Source organism: Electrophorus electricus, chromosome 26 (assembly GCF_041902795.1).
Source record: "Electrophorus electricus isolate QZ-2024a chromosome 26, ASM4190279v1, whole genome shotgun sequence".
Lineage (NCBI taxonomy): Eukaryota > Metazoa > Chordata > Actinopteri > Gymnotiformes > Gymnotidae > Electrophorus > Electrophorus electricus.
In genome coordinates, this window is record NC_137522.1 from 11,355,140 (window position 1) to 11,371,466 (window position 16,327).

The 16,327-nt window shown below is 40.3% G+C and overlaps 3 protein-coding genes across 4 annotated transcripts; 1 reads left to right on the top strand and 2 right to left on the bottom strand.

Moving 5' to 3' along the window:
* Positions 1–2,417: 2,417 nt before the first annotated feature.
* lsm4 (LSM4 homolog, U6 small nuclear RNA and mRNA degradation associated) lies at positions 2,418–4,815 on the bottom strand. Its single transcript, XM_027017414.3, has 5 exons — positions 4,670–4,815; positions 4,252–4,293; positions 3,634–3,732; positions 3,327–3,510; positions 2,418–3,105 (listed from the first exon to the last, which is right to left on the bottom strand). The coding sequence occupies exons 1-5, from the start codon at positions 4,670–4,672 to the stop codon at positions 3,005–3,007; spliced, it is 429 nt and encodes a 142-aa protein (XP_026873215.1). The 5' UTR covers positions 4,673–4,815; the 3' UTR covers positions 2,418–3,004.
* Positions 4,816–4,928: 113 nt separating this feature from the next.
* ddx49 (DEAD (Asp-Glu-Ala-Asp) box polypeptide 49) lies at positions 4,929–8,617 on the bottom strand. The gene is made up of 13 exons (XM_027017412.3): positions 8,355–8,617; positions 8,088–8,211; positions 7,860–7,945; positions 7,617–7,738; positions 7,320–7,507; positions 6,742–6,882; positions 6,553–6,628; positions 6,384–6,460; positions 6,151–6,248; positions 5,995–6,069; positions 5,549–5,637; positions 5,370–5,441; positions 4,929–5,221 (listed from the first exon to the last, which is right to left on the bottom strand). The coding sequence occupies exons 1-13, from the start codon at positions 8,467–8,469 to the stop codon at positions 5,060–5,062; spliced, it is 1,425 nt and encodes a 474-aa protein (XP_026873213.2). The 5' UTR covers positions 8,470–8,617; the 3' UTR covers positions 4,929–5,059.
* Positions 8,618–8,868: 251 nt separating this feature from the next.
* Positions 8,869–16,295, top strand: klhl26 (kelch-like family member 26). 2 transcript variants are annotated; one of them, XM_081708186.1, is made up of 4 exons: positions 8,869–9,250; positions 10,086–10,271; positions 10,596–12,195; positions 15,287–16,295. In XM_081708186.1, the coding sequence occupies exons 1-3, from the start codon at positions 9,201–9,203 to the stop codon at positions 12,175–12,177; spliced, it is 1,818 nt and encodes a 605-aa protein (XP_081564312.1). In that variant the 5' UTR covers positions 8,869–9,200; the 3' UTR covers positions 12,178–12,195; positions 15,287–16,295. The 2 variants fall into 2 exon arrangements, with proteins under 2 accessions (XP_081564312.1, XP_026873212.2); XM_027017411.3 differs by lacking the exon at positions 15,287–16,295 and having other exon boundaries at positions 8,872–9,250; positions 10,596–13,634.
* Positions 16,296–16,327: the final 32 nt, after the last annotated feature.

The following is a 16,327-nucleotide window of genomic DNA, read 5'->3' on the forward strand; positions in this document are numbered from 1 at the left end:
CTAGGTGCTAAACAGTCTCAGAGGCTCCACTGCAAAGTATGCATCCTGGGTCTTAGTTGAAACACCCATGTTTTGATTGACATAGTGATTAGTGCTTGGCCTTGAGCCGTGATGATTAGTGCCTCTGTGCTGTCCTTCAGTCCTTCGTGTTCCAGCCGTTGGTATGATTGTCTTTTGTCAGCCATCTCTAATATCCAGTACACCCTATGGCTTATCCTGTCATGGCACCTTCTCCTCTTACATGGTGACCATGTCCCCCATCTGTCTGAGGCAGTCCCTCATTAGCTTATCCTTGGGGACCACTGACTGCACATATTTGTGTTTGTTTCGTGTCTCATCCAGGACAGTGGATCTTGCACTTTGTAGGTCCCTCTCACCACCTGCTCACTAGCATACAGACTTTGGATGCTGATTCTTGTACTGGGTGCCCAATGCATTGTGAGGAGTCTTCTCTTTGCCATCTTATTGTGCCTGCTGGGTATCTGATGACTGGCAGGCATACATATTTATGGATTTAATCTTATTGTTCCTATTTAAAGGACTTTGAGGACTTGCCTTACCCTATGGAGGTACTTGGGATGTTGCTGTCCTCATGGGTCCTATGTGATTGGAAAATCCCCAGGTATTTGTAGCCATGCTCCAGGTCTATTATATAACCTGGTGGAAGTTCAGTTTCCCTGACCTTTCAGTTCATTTCAATTCAGTTTAATTTCCTCTGTCCTTTTTACTAACAGCTGACCACACTTCTCCAGAATGAACTGACATTCCTATGTCCTTGCTTGATTCTTATCAGGTGAATCAGTGAGTGGTCCAGCTATGGATATGTGAAAGATGACTAAGCTAAGTACTGTCAGCCATGGCTGTGGGCTGCTGCAGTAGTCATGCTTGAAACCCTAGGCTACAAAAATTACAAGCCACAGGCCACATCCACTGTCCTCCTTGGAAACAATGACTGGAAAGCAAGATGAGGACAACATGGATGAAAGTCAGCAAACTGCATTAAGATTAAAAATGGTGCCTGGCTATGGAAGAAATGGTCCATAAGTGAGGCTCTGGAATCTGCTAAACAAAGGTTAATAGTGATGGCATCCAGAATGCATCCAGATATACATGAAAGAAGCAATGGCCCACTTCCAAGGAACCATCCAAAGTATACTCAGTTACAGTATATACCCCTTACTGTAGGTCCACCCAGAGCTGAAACAGATCAGTGCTGGAAGATGATATTGGAGAATTAATCATCACATAACACCATTGTTTAAGAGATCTCAAAGCAGAGCTCTATAATCTCACAAAGCAAGAACCAGTCAGCGTTACAACAGCAGGTGTCCAAGAGTAGGTCAGAAACATGAAGAACTTGGGCAATACCTGCCACTGACGTGATTCATGCCTGCTGGCTAAAGAAACTACCAATTCTGCATGGCCGAACCGAACAAATGAACCACCTTCTAAATCCAGGCTCCCATCCAGGCTCCCTAATCCACATCCACATAGTACTGGGAATGAAGGACCCCAACAAGGGCCAAATACCATCCAACTACAGACCACTGACCTACCTGTCCACAAAATGGAAGCTTGTATCAGGAATACTAGTCACCAAACTGGATGAACTTAAGTGCAAAAACACTGCTCAGAAGAGAATTGTTAACAATACCAGAGGATCAAGGTATCTCCTACTGACAGATGGAGCCAATCACCAGGATTCCAAGACCAGCGTTGTCTGGGTAAACTACAAGAAAGCATACAACTCTACCACAGACCAAGAAATTTAAATGCCTATCCATGCAAGTCAATAAGACCATAATAGACTTCATGAAGAATGGTGGAAAATTGGACGACAGTACTAGAAGCCATTTTGAAGACAACTGCCCAGGTAGCCATAAAGCGTGGAGTATTTAGCAAGGAGATACACTGTCCTCACTGCAGTTCTGCATGGGCCTGAATCCTCTCAGCCAGACCAGCAATAAGGGCAGGTATGGGTACAGACTGAGACGTCGATCTACAGACACCTCCTGTGAATGGATGTCATCAAACTGTATGCCAAGAAGAAAGGGATATACAATGTGTATATACACTATATATCACTGACATTTCATTTGATATATTTATTAACCTCAAGGGCAATTAGTACATGCAAGTGATATATGGGTAAAGTTTTGTGATATTTTACCAATATTTACAGCTATTCTTATGCTCACATGAAGTGGTTGTTACTATTCCTAAATCATAAAGGCAAATATGAGTGACTGAATTATACCTACTAAAAGCTTATATTTTAGCTTTAATGCTGCTGTGTTAGAATATACAACAAACTTGAATTTTTTACTTTCACTGTCAGTGTTTATATGGGACGTGTCTGGCTCAAATAATATTTAATACTTTAATAGCAATATGTACCAGCCAATAACAGAAACAACTAACAAAAAAAGTGTTTATTGACCACTGCACATAATTTACAGCATATCCGCATATCTAAAGCAAAATGAAAACAGACAAATTAGGTGGTAAAAACAGAAACCAAAACCCAGAACCAAAAACTTAAAGTGAAAATAAAATACTTTCTTTTCTTTTTTTTACATAGATGCCATACTGTATATGAAGTATTCAACTTAAAATTGCAAATATCTAGGGCATCCAAACATTCAAAAAATATTTTTCTGGTGCATGTGTATGAAACTAAGAACATCAAACAAATCCCCTTGTTTACAAATCACATGTACTACACAAAAATGTATCCAATCAAAAAACATGTTTTATCTTATTACAAAACTCCTTCTACTACAGGTGATGCAAAAAGCATTTTATTACGGTGCAGATTTATGAAATCATCGACATGGTTAAATCTGCACCGTAATTAAACTGATGCATTAAAATCAGATTCTGGGAAGGGAAAACATTTTATAAAGCAATGACAAGTTAGCCGCCAACGGTCTACATCCAGAGAACACACCAAAAGCCAGTGAAAGACTTTTGGAGACGCCCAAGATGCCGTGTATGTGTGTGCTTAGTGCTGGTTTTTGACACCCTGTTGTTTTCCAGGCTTTTTGTCTTGCTGCTGTCCACGGCCTGCACCTGGCATGCCTCTTCCACGTCCGCCAAACACACCTGAGAAAACACAGATTGCGCCATTTTATCCTCCAGCCATTTTTGCCTAGAGCGTATCCATCATCTCACTTGTGCTACTGGGCAAAGGTTTGGGATTCTGAGATAAACATTTAGCACAGGCTCAAACCCTTGCTAACCGATCATCTGTGTTATGCGCACAGATGCGTTACAGGACTGTAACTTGAAGTGTGGGCGCGTCCTGCACGGCCAACCCATCTCACCTCGGCCTGCACCGCCTCCTCTGCCCTTTCCTTGCTGCTTGTTCTGCTGCATGCCTCCCCTGCCGCGGCCCTTGGACACCACCTCATCTTTAACCATGTCGATGATTTCATCTGGGATGCGCAAATATTTGATGGTGCTTCCACGGATGTAGCACTCAGGCATCCTCCAGAACTTGTCTCCATCCTTGAGAAAAGGACCATAGGAGAATAATTCTTTAATCCAGTTTTTACTTTCCCGCCCTTTCTGGGATAGAAAAGAACATTTTTAAACCACTCAAGTATTTCTTCTTCTTGGGCAGGTATTTACCCGGGAGGTGCAGATGACTTCTCGCAAATTGATGTTCATCCAGTTGTCACAGCTGACCAAATGACCGTTGTATGTTTCCCCATTCTTCAGTTCCACCAGCTGAAAATAAGAAGTCCATTAGCTACACACTTTTACAGCATGAACAGCAGAAAAGCTTGTGCTTTTTCTCCATTTCCCTTCTCCAAAATTCATCTGTTTCATGGTAATAGTGATATTTAACACTCTTAACATACTTTAATAAAGCTCCATATATAGTATACCACACTTTAAACTGAGCATTGCTGAAGAAACCCAGTTCTTGAACCCTCTATTGAACAGAATGACCCAGAAGTAAGTTGTATTAACTCCTCTACACAGTGCTTTCACGTATAAACTTTATCCATATGGTTATTGATCACATAAGACACTGCATAATACAAACCTTCTGTAATCAAAGTAGCTATCGGATTACTTAAGCATTTCTATACACCGTGCACCCACATAGAAATTCTTAAAAGTACATAACAGACGCACTTTATAGATCTCTACTGAGAAACTTGGGTGTCATCGTATCTAATACTAAACACGAGTATTGGCGGAATAAACAGACCAGAGTCTCATCTTCACAACATAACATACCATTGGATGGTTCTGTGCTGTTTTCAGAAGAGATAATGGAAGCTGTAAGAAACAGAAATAGCTGTTTTTAAGTACATCACTCCTCCTACATCTCTCAACTGCTCATACTCACTTTCTATGTTGCTAGATCCAATAACACGCTCAGCTTTACATGCAGCGTTTCTTTAGCCTCAGAAACGTGGTCGGAATTTCTTTATAAATAACTCGATATATCGCGATGCTAAGAATTATCTTCACTGGGAAGCAAGCATTGAATATGTGCACCGCGTAAACAGATAGTTAACTAATGTTAATTTGTGATTTCCTCGATGCAAATTGTAACGCATAAAAGCAAGCTAGCTAACCCTTGCTAGATAATGCTGCTGCAATGCCACCGGCTACATTTTCCTACACGTTGTAAATGAATATATGTACTTACCATATCAACTTATTCAATGCACTAATACTCTCAGGATTATGAATTATACGAGCTTTTAAGTCTGTGGTCGCTTTCTTGCCAAACTTTCGTTACAATATAAAGCGGCTCAAACCACATACTTTTCCGTAGCACTACTTTACTTCCGGGTTTTCGCTCCGCGCACCGGAAAATATTAAAATAAAAGTTCGATTAAAGTACTAATCAAACGGTTGTCTGACTGTTTTGTTATTGTCATACAGTTAACATGGCGCAACAAATCAAACGTTTACCTTATAGTTTATTTAACATTAATCAAATTAGGTGTTCCATAAAATTAAAAAGTGCATATACAAGTTACGTACTGTACATATTACAATAGTTACAGCAGTCAATGCAATACGAAAAAACAAATTACGCTTGCTCTTGAACTCTGCCCCTTGTGGTTTTCAATTTGTTTTTCTGCATCTTTCGCTTTTTCTTCTGGATCGTTTCTTGAATTTTTTCCTTGAATTTCTTATTTTCTTTTTTTATTTTGGCAAGTTCATTTTTCCTCTTTTCTTGCAAGTCAGGGTCCTGTGATTTAAAAGTAATGTAAGAATTAAAATGTATATGTATGTGTATATATATATATATATATATATATATATATATATATATATATATATATATATATGCTTAATTCATCTTGCATTTCTGTGCGAGGGTGTAAATGTATACTTACTTTCCCTTCAAGAATCATTTGCTTCTTTTTGTTAATCTCCTTTTTCTCATCAAAATCTGTTGACTCCAGTTTCTGAAAAAAATATATACACATAGGAAATAAAGATGTTACATGTAAAATCATGACTGGGCTGCTTTCCAAGAACAGAAATTATTAAATAAATAGTCAGCCAATCATACAATTTCACACTGTCGTCTCGTCACATTGACTTGGGTAAGGATCTTCAGCACCTCTTTCTCTTCAACTGGGTATTCCTTAAGCTTGGCCTCTAAACAAAGCAGATTTGTATTGTTTAAAAGCTGAAAATTACTTGCAGTTTAAATAAATGTCTGTCAGCTGCAAAGTATCTATAATTTGATGTTATTATACCAAAAAATGTAAGCATGTTTCAATACTGTTCATATCTGAATACTGAATGTTTTATTACACCAGCAAAAAGCAATGTAAAACACTGCCAAATCAAGAAGACAATAAATAAAATGCTAATATCCTTAGGTAGATGATGAGACATCCTGTCCATCATGTTGTATGTTCTCACTAGGATGTGTATAAAAGATTCTTTTTTATGTTTCTTGTTATCCTTTGTATATAAAAGATTAGTTTATTGGTTTGACAGCGAACTTACGAATCTGTTCTTCAATGGCATTAACCAGATGAATGTCATACTGTGTAACCAGTGTAATTGAAACACCACGTCTTCCTGAAAAAAGAAGTTAATTAACTGAAAAGTTAACTAACTGAATTTAAAGACAAATGGACCAAGTCTGCTGAAACAGAGTACCTGCACGTGCTGTTCTGCCCACTCTGTGAATGTAGATTTTTGGCAAGCCTGGAGTATTATGATTAATGACAACCTGCACAGTAGGAATATCCAGGCCCCTTTTGAAAAATAACACAAAATGTATATCAGATGTTTATTAGAAGAAACTAGAGGCTGGGGAAAAGAACTGAACAGCATTTGAGAAATATGTAAGAAATATTTTTGTGCAATATTATCTGCAACGTTGACTGTACCTGGCAGCAACATCAGTTGCTATCAGAACCTTGAAGATATTGGATTTGAACTTTGCAAGGTTTGCAAATCGCTGTCTCTAAAAGACAAAATAATGGTTTCAATACATTAAGAAAAGAACACAGCAATGTCAAACATACACTCCACTCTCTTAGATAATTCATACTACACCTGTTTCATCATGGAATGCAAGGAGATTGCAGGAAATCTGAATTCACGAAGCATCATTGTGAGTATCTGGCAATTCCTAAGCAGAAACACAAAAGTGTTCAATCTCTACATTAATTTATTGTGGATACAAACTCATCAGGCTAAATGATAATGTGCGCAATTCTACATTTCTACATAAAAAAGACTTACTTGCATGTATTAGTAAAAATTATGATTGACCAGTCATCATGTTCATCTTGGAATTTCTGGATAAGGTGCACCAGGTAAGCATCTTTGACTTTCTCAGGAGCAAGAAGGTACCTTTGATCCAATTCTTCCACTGTTCGCACACTGAAAGAGGATTACTGTATAAGGTGTAATTGTTGTTTAAGGTGACTGTGCAAGGCTTTATAAAAGTTACTGCAGTATGTGTCAAATCAATATTTGATGAAGTAAGATATAGGCACATGATGGAGGACTCCATAGTAGCACAACTGTCTCAGAAGGCTGCAGCATCTTGCTAAGCCCTGAGTGTCTGGGGCTTAACAAAAGCTTAATTGGCTGTGATGTCACTGTATGTGAAAGACTGTTAAGATTCTCTTTTCCTCCTAACAGAGTGCAATGCTAGCCAGTCATGGATATGCACAAAACACAGAATTTAATGCTCTCTTCAACTGTGGTCAACTGTATTACTATGACACCTGAACGGACTGGGATCAACAGTGACTAACTAAAAAAAATAAAACTGAAAGTGAAAAAATGAAAGAAGTGCAATGGCAATTCCTTACTCTGATTTGTTCTCCCAGAAGAAAGGCTTGTTCATGGCAATGCTTTTGAGCTCCTGCAGTGTGTCTGTGAGAGTGGCACTGAAGAGCAGCGTCTGGCGCTTTGCTGGCACAACACCAAGGATGACTTCCAGGTCCTTGGTGAAGTCAGTGCATCCCTGCTCCAGCAAACGGTCTGCCTCATCCAGGATCTAAGGGGAAAAAATGATCCCAAGTTCATCCCGATGCTTAGCAGGGGAAAACTTGTATGTGCTCATAAATTAGTCTGGGTTAGTGTGCATACAGTGGCAGAAGACTTACTAAAAATCTGATTCTCTTCATGTTGAATGTGTCAGAACTTCTGATGTGATCTGCTAATCTTCCTGGTGTGGCAACAACAATGTGTGGCTTTTTTGACAACTCCAAAGCCTGGGCCACCATATCTGTTTACAACATAGATACCAGAGTATATATTACTGCCCAGATTATGCTATGAAACATAAGCAATAGTGGTATCATGTTATGTATGCCATATTATTTAAAAGAGGTTTACAGTAGCATTACCCATTCCACCAACGATGATGCAGTCTTTCAAACCTAGGGGTTTCCCCAACACCCTGAATTGTTCAGCGATCTGGTAGGCCAGTTCTCTGAGAAGATAGGGAAAAAATATCCTACATGTAAATAACTAGTGTACCTATCGTCAGATCAGTTTATTGTTAATGCCTCATCGTGTGAATTTTCATTATTAATGATCTGCTTATCAGTACAATGTCACTGAAATTAGACAACCTTGTGGGTGTCAACACCAAGCAGAAGATACCGTAGGGATCCTCAGCAAGCTTTTGGAGAACTGGCAGAACAAATGCTGCGGTTTTTCCGCTTCCAGTTTTGGCACAACCCATGCAGTCTCGACCTCCAGCAAACAAAGGTATTAAAACTACCGTCAATTGACTTTCTGCTTTTACGATGAAGACAAAGCCATTACATACCTTATTTTGTATAATCTTGAAAATAAATCGGTAGATTGTGCACGTTATAATGAAGAACACATCATACCTTCCAAAATAGCTGGTATGCAATTCTCCTGTACCTGAGTTGGTCGAGCGATACCCATTTGTTTACACTGTTCCATCAACCACTCGGACAGGCCGAGAGAGGCGAAAGTTGCCATTTTCCAGGCAGAAATTATTTGTTGGGTCTAAACAACGCTTCTCTGAAATTTGCGAACACAAATTGCTCGATCGTAATGCTATTCCTCCCCTGTAATTGAGTGTGAACGTGTAAAATCCTCGTGGAACGCTTGTTTGGTCGCTTACTTTCTACGTCACCAATTTGCGTCCTGCCAAGTGTTTCGCTTTATGTTAGGTTCACACAGACAATACTGTGCAGATTGAAAGTAAACAAGTAATATAGAGTAAATGCAGTAATATAAGAAGATTTAACAAATATAATAAGAAATGTTGTATTATCAAAAACAATTATACGATTAAAATAGAATAAAATTGGGCATTATTTAGAAAGTCCTGTTGTGTGTCGTTATAGGTAACGAATCTCCTCAGGGGGTGCACTATGTGAACACTCCCAAAGTTTCATAGCATTACGTAGCACAGCTGTGCAGGTCACAGGAAAAAGATCTTGCGAGGAAGATGAAAGTGACTCTAATCGGTTATTTAACGCTGCAAATGTGTTTATTTCAATAGCTGCATTACTGACTACGTTCCAAGTCCAGTCATCTGATGTAGAAACTCTAAAATGTTAACACTTATTTTTACATTTATATCTGAAGAGCTACCAAGATTTTGAAGTATGTTTATACAATTTAATTGCATGCTTCTGAGGCCATGTACGAGTGGTCATTTTGCCCACGCATGATGCCCTCTCCCATCTACACTGTGACTGAATATGGCGGAGTTGGATGGTGGAGAATTCTCCGGGAATTGTTCACAGAGCAGGTAAGGATGCTGTGATCCTTCCCTCAAGTTGACAAAAAAAATCTCAAGTTCCAGATGCAGCTGTAAGGTTACCTAGCTAACCGGTTGCCTAGCTTCCGTTGTCCGCGCGTCTCCGGTTACCTAGGCTCGCTAGCGTTAGCATACTAAGCTAAGTGTGTACAGTGGATCAGGAAAGTTCTGCCTCTAACCCAACGTTATTGATGTGTCAAATTAAGCTATATAGGCGACTTGTTAACGTAAAATCCCACACTTTTTAGAGAAGTGTCGCGTCACAATATATCCCAATTTAGTAAAAAAAAAAATGTCTCAAGTGTCGTGAAACCGCCCTTTGGTCTTAGACTAAGGGAATCTCAAAGAATAGTGTTTTTCCTCAAACATACAGCTAGCTAGCTCCGCTCAAACTGGAAGTTTGACCTATGACGTTCAGACGTTAGGTTAGCTATTTTTCAGTTCTTCACATTACCTTGATCTTGGTCTGCATTCATGAATGACGAATTTAACCACTAATATCCTATACTGTTTCAGGTTTTCAGGAGTCATAGTTAATACCTGATGTTTTTGGGTCATTATTTGTTAGCTACACCTTGGTGCCCATGTCCCGTGGTTATCCCTTTTCACTACTTGCCTTTCGATGAATAATTCAAAAAGAGCCCAGTTGCAGGTGTCATATTCATTCATGCTTTGAAACTTACGCTTGCTGGGGAATCGGAATGCAGCAGACGAGCAAGTCGGATTTCTGAAGTTTCGTTTAACCTATATACCCACGGGTTATGAGACGAGAGCGCTAAGAAATTAAAAACCCGTGTAAACCGATTCTTTTTTCTTTTTTCCCCAGCATGGCTAACAATAAGAACGGCAGCCTCCGTTGCACGTTCTCAGCTCCTAGTCACAGTAACACCCTGCTGAGGGGTTTGTCCGCGCTGCGAGATCAAGGCCAGCTGCTGGATGTAGTGCTTGCTGTCAACGAAGAACGCTTCCAGGTTCACAAGGCAGTTCTGGCCTCCTGCAGCGACTACTTTAGGTGATATAAACTTTGGTGTTTCTGTGAAGCAGTAATTATACATAATATAATGCCTTGTATTATCAGGGACATTTAGACTTTGCTCAACATAGGAAAGTGTATGCATGATAACATGATATGCATCAATCAATAATTTAAGTCATTGGGCCCTTTCTCCAAGTCATTCAGTTATTTGTATACATTATCTTTTAATGGTTGGCTTGTCAAGTGTTGTTATTGCAGCCTCTAATCTTAAAATGTAGTCAGCCTAATAGTCAGTGATTATGTTGTAGGCTTTCATGCTTTCCTGGGTGCTGATGTTAAGTTGCTGATTGTTTCTTACAGAGCTATGTTCACTGGTGGGATGAAGGAGTCAAACCAGGATATCATCGAGTTAAAGGGCTTGTCAGCCCGTGGACTGAAACATATCATTGACTTTGCCTACAGCTCAGAGGTCACTCTAGACCTAGACTGCATACAGGACGTCCTTGGGGCTGCCGTCTTCCTCCAGATGGTGCCAGTGGTGGAGCTCTGCGAGGAGTTCCTAAAATCTGCCATGAGTGTCGAGACGTGCCTGAACATCGGCCAGATGGCCACCACCTTCAGTTTGTCCTCTCTGAAGGAGTCGGTAGACGCCTTCACGTTCCGCCACTTCCTGCAGATCGCAGAGGAGGAGGACTTCCTCCACATCCCCATGGAGCGGCTGGTCTTCTTCCTGCAGAGCAATAAGCTACGCAGCTGCAGCGAGATTGACCTGTTCCACGCAGCCATCCGCTGGCTGCAGCATGACGAGGTGCGGCGCTCCAGCGCCAGCCAGGTGCTCCAGCACGTGCGCTTCCCGCTCATGCGCTCTTCCGAGCTGGTGGACAGCGTCCAGACTGTGGACGTCATGGTGGAGGATGTGCTGTGCCGGCAGTATCTCCTCGAGGCCTTCAACTACCAGATCCTGCCATTCCGGCAGCACGAGATGCAGTCGCCACGCACTGCCATCCGCTCGGATGTGGTGTCGCTCGTGGCGTTTGGCGGCACACCTTACACAGACAACGACCGCACGGTGAGCAGCCGGGTGTTCTGTCTGCCTGACGGTGCGACTAGGCAGTTCCGCGAGCTTGCCGAAATGGAGGCTGCATGCAGTCACGCCTGCGTAGCGGCTCTTGACAACTTTGTGTACGTGGTGGGCGGCCAGCAACTGCAGTACCGCAGCGGAGAGGGTGCCGTGGACACCGGCTTCCGCTATGACCCCCACCTCAACCAGTGGCTGCGTATCCAGCCCATGCAGGAGAGCCGCATCCAGTTCCAGCTCAACGTTCTCTATGGCCGGCTGTATGCTACCGGGGGACGGAACCGGTCTGGCAGCCTGTCGTCCGTCGAGTGCTACTGCCCCAAAATGAATGAATGGACCTATGTGGAGCCGCTGAAGAGGCGGATATGGGGTCACGCAGGGGCAACTTGTGGTGACAAGCTCTATATCTCTGGAGGTTATGGGGTGTCTGTGGAGGACAAGAAGACCGTCCACTGCTATGATCCGACCATGGACCAGTGGGACTTCAAGTGCCCCATGGCCGAGCCACGGGTACTGCACGCCATGGTCAGCGTCGGTGGCCGCATGTATGCACTGGGAGGCAGAATGGACCACGTGGACCGTTGCTTCGATGTGCTGGCTGTGGAGTACTATGTGCCGGAAACAGATCAGTGGACGACTGTCAGCCCCCTGCGCGCGGGGCAGTCTGAGGCCGGCTGCTGTGTGCTGGACAGAAAGATCTATGTCATCGGAGGATACAGCTGGCACCTGAATAACGTCACAAGCATAGTCCAAGTCTATAACACAGAGACGGATGAGTGGGAGAGAGATCTACACTTCCCAGAGTCCTTTGCTGGAATTGCCTGTGCACCTATAATACTGCCACAATCCGTCACTCAGCGATGATGCGTTGGCTCGAGAAATGTGAGGTGATTTTTGCACAGTTAATCTGGGTTTGAGTTTTATTAACAACCCCCTGCTTCCTTAACCAGTTGAGTATTGGTTCGGAACTAGATGATTTAGTGACGTCCATGTCTACCTTTGGTAGCACCTTCTCAGCGATATAAGCAACGAGGGGGCACTTTTTAGATAGCTTGTTCAAAATGAGATGACCTCAGGGGTATAGTTTTTTTTTCTACTTTGTCTTGCATGCTGTGTCTATTGCAAGGCATATAAATGATTTACAGTCTCATATGTTTTGAATGTCTTGAGATAAGCCTTCCAAATGTGATATCTTGAGAACTATGTCCTCTAATATGAAATATGTAAGTGACGATCTATAACATGCAAGTCATGCAACACAAACATTAGTTTTGAGTAGAGTGAATCAAATCTTGCAGAAAATCAGACAGCTACATACTCTATGCACCTTCCTCTAAAATCTTCTTAAGGGTGATTTACAGAATCAGTCAGGCATTCATGTTGGTACTTACTGAATCCTCAGCACTTAGTGAGTACTTGGTGTTCTTTAAGCATATGGATATTTTGCTACACCTCATGGTTGGTGGTTTAAAAAACAGCACCAGTGGTCTTCACAAACCTGTGGGGAAAATTCTCAACTTGTTAGCATGTATGGTTGCTAATACATGTAAAAGTAATGTGTGCCCTCGTTCTAACTGTATTAAATTTAGTACACTTTAGTGTAGAATGAGTTGTCTTTATTTTTAAATATATTCTTACCAAAGCATAGGATGAACAAATTTTAATGCAATATAAGAAATAAGAAATTAATGTTTTCAGAACCTTAACCAGTTACATAGATCAAAGTCTTAAATAAGTAAATTATCATTGTGAAATATCACAGATTCTGAAAGTCAGCAAGCACATTATGCATTTGTTAATGCACTTTAACTTGGTGTGGACTAGAGTACTTTCTTCGTCATGGCTCAGTGGAAAAATACTTTGGACTGACTAAAAGTCTTGTATAGTTTCCATAGTGTTACTGCAAACTGAGGGGGAAAAAAGAAACATCTTGTGGTCTTGCATAAGTGTGCTACTTTTCCTGAAATATATGTTGTAAGACTGCCTTGGCATGCTTTCTTTCCCACATGTGAATGTATAAAAATCACCATGGTCTTAAATACTGCAGCTTTTAATATTTGGTAACACTGGATAATGCTGTAAGATGTTTTCTAGTATTTGTTTGTGTTTACACAATTTGGGTTTATGATGTGGTTGTATGATACAGTTTAATGAGCAAGTATGTGATGTGATAATATGCTGGTATAAGATTCCAGCTTGTTGTAATCTAAAAACTATGATTTGTCTCCATGAAATGTAAGCTATTGGTAAATTGTAGCTAAGGATGTGTATAGGACACTGCAAGTGAGTAAATATTCTGCTTTCATGGCATTGAACAGGAAGGCATGACTGAACGAATCTGAGAACACCGACCTAACTTTTTTAATAGGAGTGAGATGGGGTTTTTTTGTTGTTGTTTTTGTGTGTGTTCGTATTTCTCTTGCTGCGATTACAATATTGTATGATTATTACTTAAAAAAACACTAACCGTTTGTCCCTACCAAAATGTGTCAATCATATATCGATTACATTCTCAGTTATTGTCCCTGTAATTAGCAGAAAACTGCACTTTATGTATTTATTCATTGAAATATATTACCTTAATATATTGTACCTATTAATGGAGGTTTGATGCTGTATGAACCTTGCATTTGTGACTTTTTAAAATAGTAATGTTTTGACACTGCTGTCTGCAGCACATATTTAATTCAGCCTAAATGTAAACACTTTCTAAGCTTTTTAGTACAATTTGATTTATTCTGCAGTGTAACAGGAAACATCCTTTTGGATGTGGTGGAAAGACTATTTCAGTTGCATGCCTCCTCTGCTCATCTGCAGGCCTTTTGAAATAGATTTTGAATCGTGAAAGACCCAGACATGTTTGCTGAGAGGGAAAAGGGGGCTGTTGGCCGAGATCTGATGTGCCTGTGTGTGTTTTTTTTTTTTTTTATGTTCCATCTTATGGATTTGTTTTTCTGATGTCACTAACAGTGAGAAGGTTGTGCAGTGATTTCGGCATCGGTGAAAGCTCTTTTTGGCATTGGCCCGAATCAGTCACATTTTATTCCTCAAGATAATGTTCTTCTCATTATAGCAAACTTAATTAGTTCAGCGCATCAACAGTCATTCATGGTGTAATTTTGAAACTAGGCTAAACTTGTTTAAGAACAATTTCATGGTATAAACAGCACAACTTATCAAATGGGTGTGAGAAAAGAAAGTTTCATTGTGTGTTGAAATAACAATGACCTAGCTCCTATATTTCCTATAAATCTCAGGCATTTTTGCAGAACATGCTGTGACAGTGTATTGAAATGTTCTAATCACTGTTATTCACATTTACTCACAGTATCTCAAAGCAGTTAAAAATTGTGCCGTGTTTTAATATTTTCCGATGTAACTTTTTCCTATGAATTATGTTTAGCTCATCTCAGGCTTTATCCTTTATCTGAATACCTTGTGTATTATGAGTGTGTTAATGGAAAGTCATTAAACACAAGGAATGCAGTTCAACTCACATTTTATAATTATTTTCTGCAATTTTCATTGTATAGTTACTGTGCTCGGGGGGGACTTGTGATGGAGCAAATGCCATGGTATAAAAAAAAAATCCCATTGTAGTCTGCTTTAATGTGTGTCTTGTTACTGCTCTGAAGATCAGCTATACACGTGGCATGTATTATACTGAATGCATTGCTGCTATGACGTTTTTTATTATTCTTTCCGACTTTGTGTTGTGTTGAGACGGTTTGATTTTATGTATTTTTACCTAACTAATGTACTGTACCAATTAATGGTGTGTAATAATAGAGTAACATAAGCCAACAATTGCAAATTACAAAAAGATGGCAAGAATGTATTCCCTTGTTCAGTCTTGGCTGACAAGGTTTGTTGTAATTTTATTTTAAATATTGGCAAATGGATATGTGGCAAATTTGATAAATGTGTAAATATTATCTATTTTTCTATATAATTTCCTGTCTCACCCTTCCAGTGTGTGGTCAGATCACTCAAGTCTTCTACTAGAGGTCTGGGAGACTGAGGGTGCAGTGTTCTCTGGACTGAGAATGATCTCTTTCTTGGGATTTGTAGGAGCCACGTCCAATCTAGGACCCTGGATGACAGGGTCTGTCACCCCTGTCACGACAGACAACCTTGGTGTTAACCTTCTATGTTGTCTCTATTTCTTCTTTAATTTTCTTATATTACTTTCATTGGATGTTTTCCTCACTTGGGATCAATTGTCCATTCCTATGTCCTTGCTGTACATCTTGGTCAAGTGGATCAATGCACTGTTCCATCTTGGTGTACATCTTAAGATCATCTATGTATAGGACTTAGGCTGATGGTAATTCAGCACCTGAATCTGAATCCCACGCCTACTCTTACTGATGAGCAGTTTGTACGGTGCATCTCCTTGATGTATACCACGCTTTATGGTGACCTGGTCTTCAGGATGGCTAGAAGTCACATTTTCTTATTGTTGATCCTGGCGACATGTAGGTTTGTCTATCTGGTCTTGGAATCTTGGGGGATGGTGCTATTTGTGAGTAGGTTGCTCTTTGAGCCTCTGGTGTTGCTCAGTCCCCTGAGCAGTGTTTATGTACATATGCTTATTCACCTTGGGGGCTAGTATTCCTGACAGGAGCTTCCCTGTTGTGGACAGGCAGGTTATTGTTCTGTATTGGGTCTGGATGGTTGGATAAAAGCATATATATTTTTAATATATCAAATGCTCAACGTTTGGTGGTTAAAACATTTCTTTTATAACGAATTTATAACAAAGTTTTTAATGAGCATAAATAGTACCACTTCAGTAGTTTGCTCCTTGTCATCTGATGAAGGTATACTCCATGACATTTGATTTTCTGAGACAATTCCTCTGGGATCTTTTAAACAGTGTCTGATTGTCCTCAATAAAGCTGAATAAAAAACGAAATGAGATTTTAATAAGGCATCAACAGCAACCAATTGATGTACATTAATCCTTTAGTATATTAATGTAAAATCGTGTTCGGTCTGCTAAAAAATGCGT